Source organism: Cyclopterus lumpus, chromosome 20 (assembly GCF_009769545.1).
Source record: "Cyclopterus lumpus isolate fCycLum1 chromosome 20, fCycLum1.pri, whole genome shotgun sequence".
NCBI classification, from domain to species: domain Eukaryota; kingdom Metazoa; phylum Chordata; class Actinopteri; order Perciformes; family Cyclopteridae; genus Cyclopterus; species Cyclopterus lumpus.
This window is the reverse complement of record NC_046985.1, coordinates 15,966,334-15,978,207: the sequence shown is the minus strand read 5'-3', so window position 1 is coordinate 15,978,207 and position 11,874 is coordinate 15,966,334. Positions and strand designations below refer to the sequence as shown.

The 11,874-nt window shown below is 42.8% G+C and overlaps 1 protein-coding gene across 2 annotated transcripts in view; it reads right to left on the bottom strand.

Annotated features, from left to right (window-relative positions):
* Positions 1 to 7,684: 7,684 nt before the first annotated feature.
* The window catches only part of nrp1a (neuropilin 1a), a 53,368-nt gene continuing 49,178 nt past the window's right edge, over positions 7,685 to 11,874 (bottom strand). For both annotated transcript variants that reach the window (XM_034560773.1, XM_034560774.1), the window contains exons 12-17: positions 11,789 to 11,839; positions 9,788 to 9,931; positions 9,390 to 9,667; positions 9,178 to 9,274; positions 9,018 to 9,071; positions 7,685 to 8,887 (exon numbers count right to left, since the gene is read on the bottom strand). In XM_034560773.1, coding sequence (XP_034416664.1) covers positions 8,601 to 8,887; positions 9,018 to 9,071; positions 9,178 to 9,274; positions 9,390 to 9,667; positions 9,788 to 9,931; positions 11,789 to 11,839 — 911 coding nt within the window. In that variant the 3' untranslated portion in view covers positions 7,685 to 8,600. The remainder of the gene's footprint in view (positions 8,888 to 9,017; positions 9,072 to 9,177; positions 9,275 to 9,389; positions 9,668 to 9,787; positions 9,932 to 11,788; positions 11,840 to 11,874) is intronic.

Here is an 11,874-nt window from a genome sequence, read left to right as displayed (position 1 = left end):
AGCTGCGCTGCTCGTGCCCGAACCACGCGGTGCAACGCAGAGCTTTTCCGGTCATGACCTGCAAAATAAAACTGGTTTGAAACTAGTACTGAAATAAATTAAAAACCTCAACAGAATTCCCCGTTATGAGCAGTGATGAAGTATGATTATTTGTGTATTTTCACTATGTAGAAATGAGGTTAATATGTAGCCTCATTACTGTATGATTTTTTAGTCCCACAGCCGGGGAATTTTCAGGAATACAGCAGCAGAGTGGACAGTGTCGACAAACAAGAGACATAGGGAACAAATATATTTTAAAAAACAAGAACAAAACAAGTATAATAAATAAGCAATCACACAGTAAAGGTGTAATAAATAAGTAAAAAACAACAACAAATACAATATGATATAATCGGATTGAATGGTTGTTTATAGTGCACAATGCATTGATTGCATATTGTAGATATAAATACAGTAGTATGACCTGGTAACTTGAGGACATACAACCGGATACGTAGAATGGAACAACTGGAACATGGTGATAACAAAACGCACGCACGCACGCACGCACGCACACACACGCACACACACACTGTATAATCATTGAAAAGCGTAACGTATCACATATCAAGTACTTTTATTTTGAAAGCAGCTTTTCATCTTTTCCCGTTTTACTTGTGCTCAATGCTGCTGACTTAATGCCGCTCTGGTCACTCCGGCCTACGTCACTGCTAGAGGACGACCCCACTCACATAATTGCCTATTTACACAGATGCTGGCAACACGTCTCTTCAATGTGACATCAGTCTGTAACTGGATTTCTGTCATCAGCATCTTCTTCCTCATCACTGAGGAAGACTGCTCTTTCATATAAACAACATGTATGACTTGTTGTTGCACCGCTGCATTTATTTCCGTGCTGACGTCGAACTTAACAATAAAAAAACATGCTCTATAAAAGCTACCTCGGAATTATTATTTTTTTGGTGTGTGTGTCACTCATGGTGATTTGATGTGTCATCAAAAATGTCCACAAAAAAACATGAAGACAATCCAGTCCAAACCTCAGAAGGACAATAATTAAACCACGGACCTAATTGTTCATCACAGAATTAAAGTGTTTGTGTCCGTGAAGTGAATTTAAGGGTAAATAACAGCTCTCTCCCAAATACCAAAGTAATCATTGCAGATCTTCAAGTAATTTCAAGCTGTCATGGCGTAATGTTTCTTGTCGATAACTGGCTACTGCGGAATGAAAACCATAATTATGTGATTGTATCTGCCTCCTAAAGTCATTTATTCTCTTTATCATTCATACTTCTTCTCCCGATGTGTATTTGGTTATCTATTGTCTAATTAGGTTAAAGAAAGAAAGAAAGAAAGAAAGAAAGAAAGAAAGACGGATTTTCTCCACACAAACAACATTTTTAATAACAATAAGAGCATTTCTCTCCCATTATTAGATTAGATTAGATGCCACATACATTTTTTTGTGTGACTCAGTTTCAGTGAAAATAATCAACTCAGCCAGTTATGTATTTATTTTTAAACTTAGTGGAAAGTTGTTTCTGTCTCAGCACTTGGGGATGGAGTGGAAACATGTGAAAGAAAACAAACCATCAAGTCCGGAAGATCCTGGAATCCTGTTTAGTCTCTCGGGAGTGTTTACGAGGGAATGCAGCTCTTTTCTTTATCTCCCTCCCATCCCCCTCTGAGATGGGTGAAGAGTTCAATCGGCGTTAACTGGACGGAAATTCCTCATTTAAAACATTCTCTTCCCCATTATTGCTTTTTAAAAAAAGTTATAGTTGGAATTGATTGTCAAACATCATAGCTCATGAGGTTTCACTAATATACATCAGGAGACTCAAACAGCCGGCCCTTTTTACTTTGTTCATGCTGTACACATGACATCTATTGTATTATTATACATTATTATACATATTATTATTAGTTGACTGTAAATTAAGTCTCTCTTCAATTTATTTATTTGTCTCTGCTCTCACATTTAATAGTTAGCTCATAAACTAATATGCGTTCATAAGAAATGTGGTCTTTGTTGGCGGTGCAGAACTATGACTTATATGATTAAACCCTAATATGTAGACAATCTCTGAGATTTGTTTTATAGGCTTTAATTGATTATAAAGTAGGAAAGTAATCCTTCCGAGTTTCGCCAGTGATGAAGTTAAACAAGCTCCAGTCACGATTTGAGAGTCTTCTTTTGAACAGCAACCTCCTTCAGTAGATGCCATCCCAAAATGATTCACAGCTATATTCACCGAATATAGGGCTGAGACACACAAGAAGCCTAATTCTCCTTTCCAATAATTACATTAGCACATGTTTACAATCATATTATCACATTAAAATAAGGATTGGTATTTACATGTTTTATTTATTTATGTGGTTAAAGGTTCCTTTAAAGGTTTTATTTGGATTTCTGAATACAATACATTTGGAGAATGTGTAATCAAGTGTAAAATCAATTGAAGGAATATTTAGATTTTTTTTTCTTTCTCCAAAACTTCCTCCGTCAATTAGGAAAGATATTCTTGATGTAAAAATGTACCACCCATCCGCAGCAGTCTGGAGAGGATCTCAAAGAGGTCCTGGAGGACTGGCAGCGTGCTTCCTGATGGCGAGTCTCGTTTTTATTAAACAATAAACAACGGTAATGATGTATAAATACACATTCTTTGAAACATACTTGCCTATATACTGGTTGTGTAAAGCCAGTCTGTCAGTACTTGGAGATATACACATAAACCAGTGCATGTTAGAGCCCACAGTGCTACAGAATGCTGCTTGGTATTACAGTTTTTCTCGATTGCTAAGACACAATTCCTGGAACAACTCACCATTTTTTCAAATCTTCACACACAATTTTAAAAACTCACACCCAACAGTCCAAACATCTAACTTCTGGGTCCCAATCAGTCTTTACCCTCAGACAATACACACAAGCTGTCAAAACACACAGACTACATTAGTGTTTGTTACACACAGGAGGGATTAATTCAACACACTGCCACCAACATGTCAACAATAGGGTTTATTCACAGCACTTCCAGATTGAGCACATATACAGGTTCATCAGCATCGGCATCAATATCAGCATGATCTTGTCTCAGGTCAGGGTCAGGCCATAGGATTTTATCAGAAATGACTTGTCTTTGCTGTCCCCTGCCTCTGCCTCTGCCTCTGCCTCTTCCTCTCCCTCTCCCTCTCCCTCTCCCTCTCCCTCTACATCTCTATCTCCCTCTCCCTCTTCCTCTTCCTCTTCCTCTTCCTCTCTCTTGTCTCTCAACCTCTGCATGGTTGGGATCCATTGTTCCAAAGGACATGAGCATGCCTCTAAGCTCTATTTATTGACCCCCAATTCTGATTGGTGTGTTAACAATTTTCAGGCTGAGTTTTTTCACCTTGAGAAGGGTGTGGTCTCTGAGTTTATGTTATGATAACTTGAGTTAATTATATTGAGAGCATGTGTGGACACAGGTTAATTGTGTTTTTGGTTATGGGAAATGTGTGTGTGCTTCTGGGAATGATGAAAAGGTTTGGGTGTTTGTGCTACAGGAACCAGGATTTGTATTTTAGCAATCGAGAAAAACTGTAACATTATAAATGCCTAAAGCAAAGTCATACTTAAGCCAATTTGCCTTACTTGGTCAGAACACAATAACATTCAAGTTTATGTTCCAGTTACATTTAAAAAAAATATTCTGCCAAGTCTATGTAAGCCCATAGAACATTGCAATATTTCAGTTTTTTTAAATACCTTTCACAAATGTAATCCATCTAATCAAATGAATGAATGACACCTATAGTTACAGTATAATACAGCTGAGGTCTTAAGTACAGACCAGTAGTGTGGTGTGTGTGTGTGTGTGTGTGTGTGTGTGTGTGTGTGTCATTGAACATGTCATTGAACGTATGGGCAATCCTGAATGTTTTGAGAAATTGGGTTGTGAGAAGAAAGGAGAAATGTGAAAACGGCAGTCTGATGTAGTCAATATACATTACACTCATAAAGCTAAGATATTACTCCAAGCATCTTCAAATGTCTCTTCTGGCTTCACCGTGGGATCTTCTAAACAAATAAATGCTCAAGTTATAGTGCAGATATAGTGCATTTTTTTGTCGGTGTCATTTTTGTCATTTGTGTTTGAAGGATTTAAAGAGATTAAACCTTTCATTAAGTGTGTAATATGTCACAACTCAGGATGATGTATTGTGTTGAGGTGCACATATATATGTTGGTGCTCCCGTGACCTCTAGAGCCCCCCTGTGGACAGCTCTGGTCACTGCAACTAGGACAAATCCCTCCACAAAAGTGCAATAGAAGTTTGTTCACACTTTTCTTGCTTTTCCTTTCAATCCATGTCATTACCATCACGTTGAGAACAAACAGCTGTCATGACAGCATAACAACAAGCACAATAATTCTAGTCGAATATGTGCCTCTCCAAAAAGAGTGAACCGTGCACTCACTGGTTGAACTGTCTTTCATAAAAAACGTGTTATTCTTTATAAAACGATGTGCCTTGTGTGTGAAATGTGATCCGAAGTTAGTTCTCTGTAGAGCCACTCAGCTCCACGTCGATGAGACACTTGTACTGTGTAGCAACATTGCTCCACTGAGCCACCCAGTGGTAAAACGGAGAACTGCAGTCAGAGGATGCTCCATCTGGCTGATCCTCTTTACTTCTTCGCTAGAGTCCTGCACCGGGACCAGGATCCATTCATTAACATCTGCAGGCCTGAAGGATTATGACAACGTGATGAAGTAATGCCCCTTTATTAATAATTTAACAATTTTGGTGGCTGATTGCACATTCATGATGGCATTATTCCCTTTTTTCTTACACGCTAACAACTTGGCAAAATGACGGCCAGGTTGAAAAATATGGTGAAATTACCTTTTTTAAAAAAAAAAATGCATACAACTGTGTTTCTTTGTATACGTTTATCATTTTCCTTTTTCTTTCAGCTCTCGGATTCTTCTCCAGAGCACTTTGAGCTTTATTTCTTTATTAAGCGTGCAACGAAGAGAAACGATTGATGAGGCGTCGCTTGCTTGCCTAATTAATGAACGAATGAATTAAGTCAGAGTATTTACATGCGAGGTCCAAGTCCTTTCAGAAGAGATAAGAGAGGATCTAGCGGGCTTGCTGGGTTACAAATCTCTCCCAGTTCAATTGCGCGTGGAGAACGTGCAGCCAAATGATGTTCCCAGTCTAATTTGCTTGTTTACGATAATGGGGGCGAAGCATCGCTGCTATTCATCCCAGATGCGCTGATGTTGAAGGGCAGTAAGCACCGGAGAATAATGGCTGGTATTCTTTCAAATTAAACTACGAAACTAATTCCCATCCACAATCCCCGTGGAGTCAAAGTCGTTTCACTGTCAGCGTGCTACCAAAATAACCGCCGCTCCGGGGTGTGGCCCTCACCTCCTCAGATGAAACACAAATCAGTGAAAATGAACACGCGGCCTACTTTCTGCTAATGACGGACCAAGAGTGTGGCTCCCATCAGTGGTCAGCGTTTACTGGCTCTGAATAGGTGGAGAGTCCTCACATCATCACCATTTATGACATGCTGTTGGGAGTGAATTAGTCAATCAGTTAAAAATCTCCCACAACAACTTAATTGCCCTGTAATTGATAAATAACCAAGTAAATGAGCCAATTCCTTCATCTGAAGATGCCTTTTATTTATGCCTTTGGAAAGACTACACATCTTTTTCGTTTACATCACCGTCTTGCCGACTGAAATGGTGCCTTCACATCGCTTTGTAGCAAAACAACAACAACAACAGACAGAAGTTGCGTCAAAGAGCCGCTGGTAACGGCGGTGATGTGATCGGACTGGGAAAGAAAACAAATAGTTCCGGGATCACGACACTTTTTAAGGCCTTGCTGTTTATTCATTTTTTTTACCCTACAACAGCAAATTACAGAAGCAGTATTGAAAATAAAAGTCTTCTTTTCGTGTTCTCGTAAAAAAAGAAAAGAAAAAAAAGTAATCTGCACAAAATTTGAATGACAGTACAAAACGAAGCGTTAATATGCCATGTAAATGGAGGGGGAGGGGACATTACTGTTGGAAAATCTTTTATGCCTTTTTCAATAATGAAAACATTTCGATATTTTTTACATTTCAGAATTATATCACATAATCTGAAACTATATATTTATATATATATAAAAAAAAGATGAAATAAATGAAAAAGTTTGTTGTGTTTTTGACTTCTGCTTTACTTTTCTTTTTTTTGCAAATGAACGCTATAAACACATAAACCTCTTAAATATATTTATCAGTGCAACATTGTTTGTTTTTGAGTCCACGCTACAGTATCCGTTTTCTCGAAGTGAGCAGACTACAGTCAGGGAGCTACAGTCCTCAGTAAACCGGGGGGTGGGAGGGTGGGACACACACACACACACACACACACACACGAAGGACAGAGCACATGTAAAAGACTTCGCCCTTCTCCGGATCCACTTTGTTTTGGGGATTGTTTGATTGTGGCGCGGGAGAAGGCCCCATGGCGTTCCTGTGGGCCCCCATAATGTCAATCTCACAGGGAGTTTCACATGGAGGCCCTTCCTCCTTTAGTGTCTAGCGGTGGGGATTGTCCCACCCACCCACCCACCTATCTGCAAACAAGAATCTCAATGGAGATGTGAAGAGTTCACATCGAGGTGAAATTTGCACTAGTTTGAAGCGTAAAAAGAGAGAGAGAAAAGAAAAACAGCTCTTCTCTAAGAGCGTCCTATCAATCCCCCACTTCATTTTCTCTCCGGAGGCTCTGCCGGGGCAAAGTGGGGACTCAGTTCTTTTGTGGGTGATGATAAAGGGAACCGAAAGGCTTGTAGTATTTAGTAAGTGAGAACACCCCCCCTCCGGTGAACCATGAAGCGGGCCACCGTTCCTTTGGTGAAGCCCCGGAGGAGTGGCCAGGTGACCTGATTCAGGTGACGCCACTCGATCCCCCCCACCCGCTGTACCAGTAATGACATCACAACATTATGGCTGCTACACGTGGAACACGTACAAAAGAATAGAAAGCCTCCACGGTCCGAGAGGCTTTTAAGCTACAATGCAGTGTGTGAACAATGACAAGTTGAGACAAAGTAATGATAGCACCATTCTTCAGTTAGTGTGTTTCACCTCTTATATATATATATAAGAGGTATATATATATATATATATATATATGCTCCTATCACAAGGGGATCAGAGACAAAGTGCATTCAAGCTGCATTGTCCGGTCAGCACTTCTTCAGTCAAACATTCCTCAGTGACATTCGGAGGTGGCGAGCTCGTCTCGGTCTGAGCGAAAGCAAAGCGATGATTGTTGTTTTTTTTTGGTATGCTGGCAGACATTGAATACATTTCACCACCTCCTTCTCTGCCGTCGACATGAGCGTGTTTGATGTGAACGTGTTCTGGTGACCGGTCAAACTCACAGCAGAGATATCATCATCATGTCAGCTGTTTTTTGTTGTTGTTGTCGTCGTCGTTGTTTTTTTCCCCGCTACCTTTTGATTCATACGTCTTTCTGTATTTTCTTCCATGAAGTGGGCGTTTTCGATGACAGATGGCTTGAATGCACATTGAAAATCGCTGTAAAACCACACAAATCTTACTTGTCTCAGCAAAGTAATCTAAAATACAAAAACAACACTGGACCTTCCACAGAACAGTCAGAAGATTGTATTTACACACACAAACCCATGAAAAAAGGGATACCGCAGCTTTTTTTTTCTTCTTTCTTTTTACTTTCTTAGAAAGGGCAATAAAATATATTAACACTTATTTACAGTGTGTGGTTTTTGGACAGAACAACAAGAAAACTAAACAAAGCGCTGTGATAGACTGTTAACCTGTTTTGCAGGTATTTATAAGATCATGTTTCCTGTGATCAAAACTTAGGCCAAGTACAGTAAAAAACACCCAGATCAACAGAGGAGGCCAAACCGAAATGTACTAAAGGCACTGTCAGAATATACATTGCCATGAGTGGGACCCTCACCTTAGAGTGATAGAGGTCAAAGGGGAAAGGGTACATGTCTCAGGGCCATGGGTTATGGGCACACCCTGTATGCTAGGGCAAATCTACAGTTTTGCCGGATATGGTTCATTTAGGATTTTGATACGTCTCTTTCAAACTTGAAAATAAACAACAGCCTTCATGAACTGATAAGAAAAACAAAAAAACATTTCTTTCCCAGAAAACGATAAATACTTTAAACATTATTAATAAATTGGTCTCAACACCAGCATCCGATTGTAAAAATGAATGAAAATCAAAATAGAAAATTAAAATATCTAAATCATCTGTACATAATTTTTTTCTTCTGTATTTTATCTGTACACAGTGTCCCCTACTGGTAGGTTCTTTTTACTGCAGCTCCTGAGAAAAGCGTGTTTGAGGCCGACCCTCCCATTGGTTCCTGAACCTGTCCCTCATCCAGCGAGTTGAGGGCGTCGGCAGTCCTTTGAGCCGGTTACTCGTGGATACACGAGAGGATATGCCTAGACAGTCTATGTGCACGCTCTGCGAGCTCTGCACGCCATACAGTCACGCGAGTGCACCCAGTCCCATCTCACGCCTCTGAGTATGAGCTCTGTACGTTGAGTTTGTCCTTCTTTAGCTTGACACCGTCCACAAGTTCAAAGTTATAGTTCTCCAGGGCGGATAAGTTCCTGTCCGACATGCCTCCGTGCGAGCATGCGCAGTACAAGACCACACCGCAGATGGCGCCCAGGAAGACGCCCAGGGCGGACATGGCGATGATGGTGATGAGGATGGGGTCGAGCGTCTTCAGCATGTTGCCGGCTCCACTGATCTGGTTGGTCTCCACAAAGTCTGGATATTCGGTGATCTCCTCAACTGAAGGGGGGGGACAGAAGCGCAGAAGAATGAGACGGGAGGTATCCCATGAACTACGAAGCGTCTGGAGGTGACCAAACAGTTAAAAACGTGATACCGCTGAATAAAGCCTCCGTGTGAAGTGACTTACGGATTTCGTTGAAGCGGTCCTCTGGTAGCATCGACTCAGTGGGTACGTCAGGATCTGCTCAAACAGAAACCCCAATGAAATCCGACAGCAGATACAAAATATGTTGTCATATTTCAGATAAAAAAACCGAATGCATTTAGATGAACTCTAAAAGCCTCACCTTTACAGTCCGTCATGCTGAGTCCATTGAGCACCTTAATGTCATCCACAGCGATGTCTCCCCAGCTCTTTCTCTCCACCAGACTTTCGATCACCACCTTGGGGAGGAAAAAAAAGTACAGGGTTGTTTTTTTCGGCAACATCTCCTTGAATGGAAAGAGCATGGGTATGGCGGTAGATGCTTAAACGCGTCATAGACCACTTGTGATTTACCTGATAGGGTTGGTTGGTGCGGGGCACAGGGACACGACCTTCCCTCCAGCGGTTGCCTTGGTGACCGCTGACGGTCCACAGCAGGATGTCAGCCGGTCCCTCAACCGTCTGCTTGCGCTGCTTGATGTGCAGTGTGCCGATGTGCGGCCCGAACATGTGGTACCAAAAGGACACGCACAGGTCTGAGTCCGGGGAGCTGACCACTGGGCTGACCAGCCGAGCCACCTCGGTCTCTTGGGGACTTGTCGCCAAGGTGTAGATGAAGTTCCCGGATCCACCTGTTGGATAAAAAAATAACTTGTATCATTGTCGGACGAAAAAAAATCTCTCAGGTTGAAATACACGTACTGCATCAGGAGGTTTGGCCCAAATAAGCGGTACGCTGCAGGGCCCCTTACCTGTGTGGTCCATGTTAGGTCCAGTGTTGAGGGTGGGGGTGCCGCTGGACTGGATCTGCCACCTGGAACCAGTGTCCTCTGACGTCCAGCTGCAAAAGGACGGGTCATTGGCCCAGCCAAAGTCGCAGGCGAACCACAGGAAAGCTGCAAATTGGTAGAAGAGAGGTCAAGATCATGCGTCAGTAGGTCGCGTTTCATCATCCTCCATATTACAGAACGAAAAATTACAGAGAGCTTTTTGCTTTAACTGAACAATGACCTAGGGGGGCCTGTCATGATATGACTGCAGGCTACACTTTGGGGCTGCGTTCACTCATCCCGATCCGCTTCAAGCACTAGAGGGCAGCAAAGAACTGCGAGACGTAAGCTTGGAGTGCCGTAGATGGGGAGATAAAGACAGCCAAGTCGGGAGGGAGAGACAGACTTTGGACAGTTATGGCTCGAACATGAGAAAGGAGCGAGCCAACAGCAGAGACCTCATGGAGACCGTATTCCTTGGCTACGGTTAATGATCTCCTTTAATGAACGAAACAGGGTATATAAAGGAGGTGTGGAGGGACACTGAGAACAGGGACAAGGGAAGAGGAAGATGGGGTCTGGACATGGTGTCCAGTCGAGGAAGCAACATTCAAAGCAACCCGCGGAGAGCTCAGGATTTTAATGAGAGCGGAGACTTGAGGTTTAGAGACAGCTATGGTAACAGTGCCGGGGCCCCATTCCAACAATTCAATCCCCCGTGGACACACGCCGCGCTGAAGAAACTGTGTGGGAGCTCGGGCTTTAGTGTTTTTCAAATTGGATAAAGAAAGACTTCCATGGAACGCAAGGGAGCGGGATGTTTGGGGCGTTAGCCACGGCCTTAAACTCCAGCATGTGATGCCTTTAGAGATACAGGGAGGCGGCTCGTATGAGCCAATATTCCCTTTAATAATGGGAAGGGTTTAACTCGCTCCTACAGGCAGCGACTCTATTTACCCATAAAACACAAAGGATGGAATTCCCATGTGGGACCACATTTCAGACGCCAAGCCACTTTTTTTGTCGAGACTTCCCATTCCCAATTAAAATAACTTTGGCTTTTTTTTCCCCATTTTTCGGAGGCTTCGACTGAGGCTACCAACAAGCTCTGGATAAGATGAGCGGCCACATGACTCACTTGGCTGTTTGATGAAAAGAGACTTTTTCTTGCCGAATGCCAATGGAAACTACATCCTCGGAGATTGGAGTGCACGGCGCGCACACACCCAAGCAGACGCGGGCACACAATCGCATGCACAGAGCTGATTAGCATGCATGGTTCTAGACTCAGGCGGATAAGTGTTTACCCACAGAAATGTAGTTGTGTTCATACACGCGTAAATATGCACGCACACCTCAGCTCTCATCTATCATAGCTGCTGCCCCAGCAGACTGCAGAGTGAAGGGGGCTCGATGGAGCCTATGGCCCATTAGCCAAGGTCAGACTGGGGCACAGACTCTCAGCTGGCTACTGCCTCATCAACCTGCTATGTGTGTGTGTGTGTGTGTGTGTGTGTGTGTGTGTGTGTGTGTGTGTGTGTGCCTGCAAGTGACCCCAAAGCACACCCAATTTCCTGTGGTCATTTGGATTGTGCTTCCCTGATTTTGTGCCGTGTTTTGCGTGTGTGTGTGTGTGGGTTTAGTGTGTGTCAGTGTCGGACCGGTGATTAGTGATTATGCTGAGGAGGCAGCAACAGAGCACCAGTGCTAATCATCAGCTAGCTCTGCATCACGCAACCTCCCTCACCCTGTCAGCAGGAGCCTCTCGGGGCCACATCATCAGCTTTAATAACAGACACGCAGCAGTGGGGGGGAGGCCGCGGTGAGCTGGCATTCATTAGCTAAGGTACTCCTCATGGTAAATCTATGGAAATTAATTTGAAACAAAAACATAAAAACGTAGAGAAGTTCCATTTTCAGACGCTCGGTAAGATGTGGAACCATTGATGGGGAAAGAAAAAGTATATAATGTAATTTTCTCACCTGGTATGGTATCCACTTCAGCAGTGGTGGTCTCTGGCATCGTGGTAACACCTGCCACAACACAACACATCAGCATGGTTAGCCCA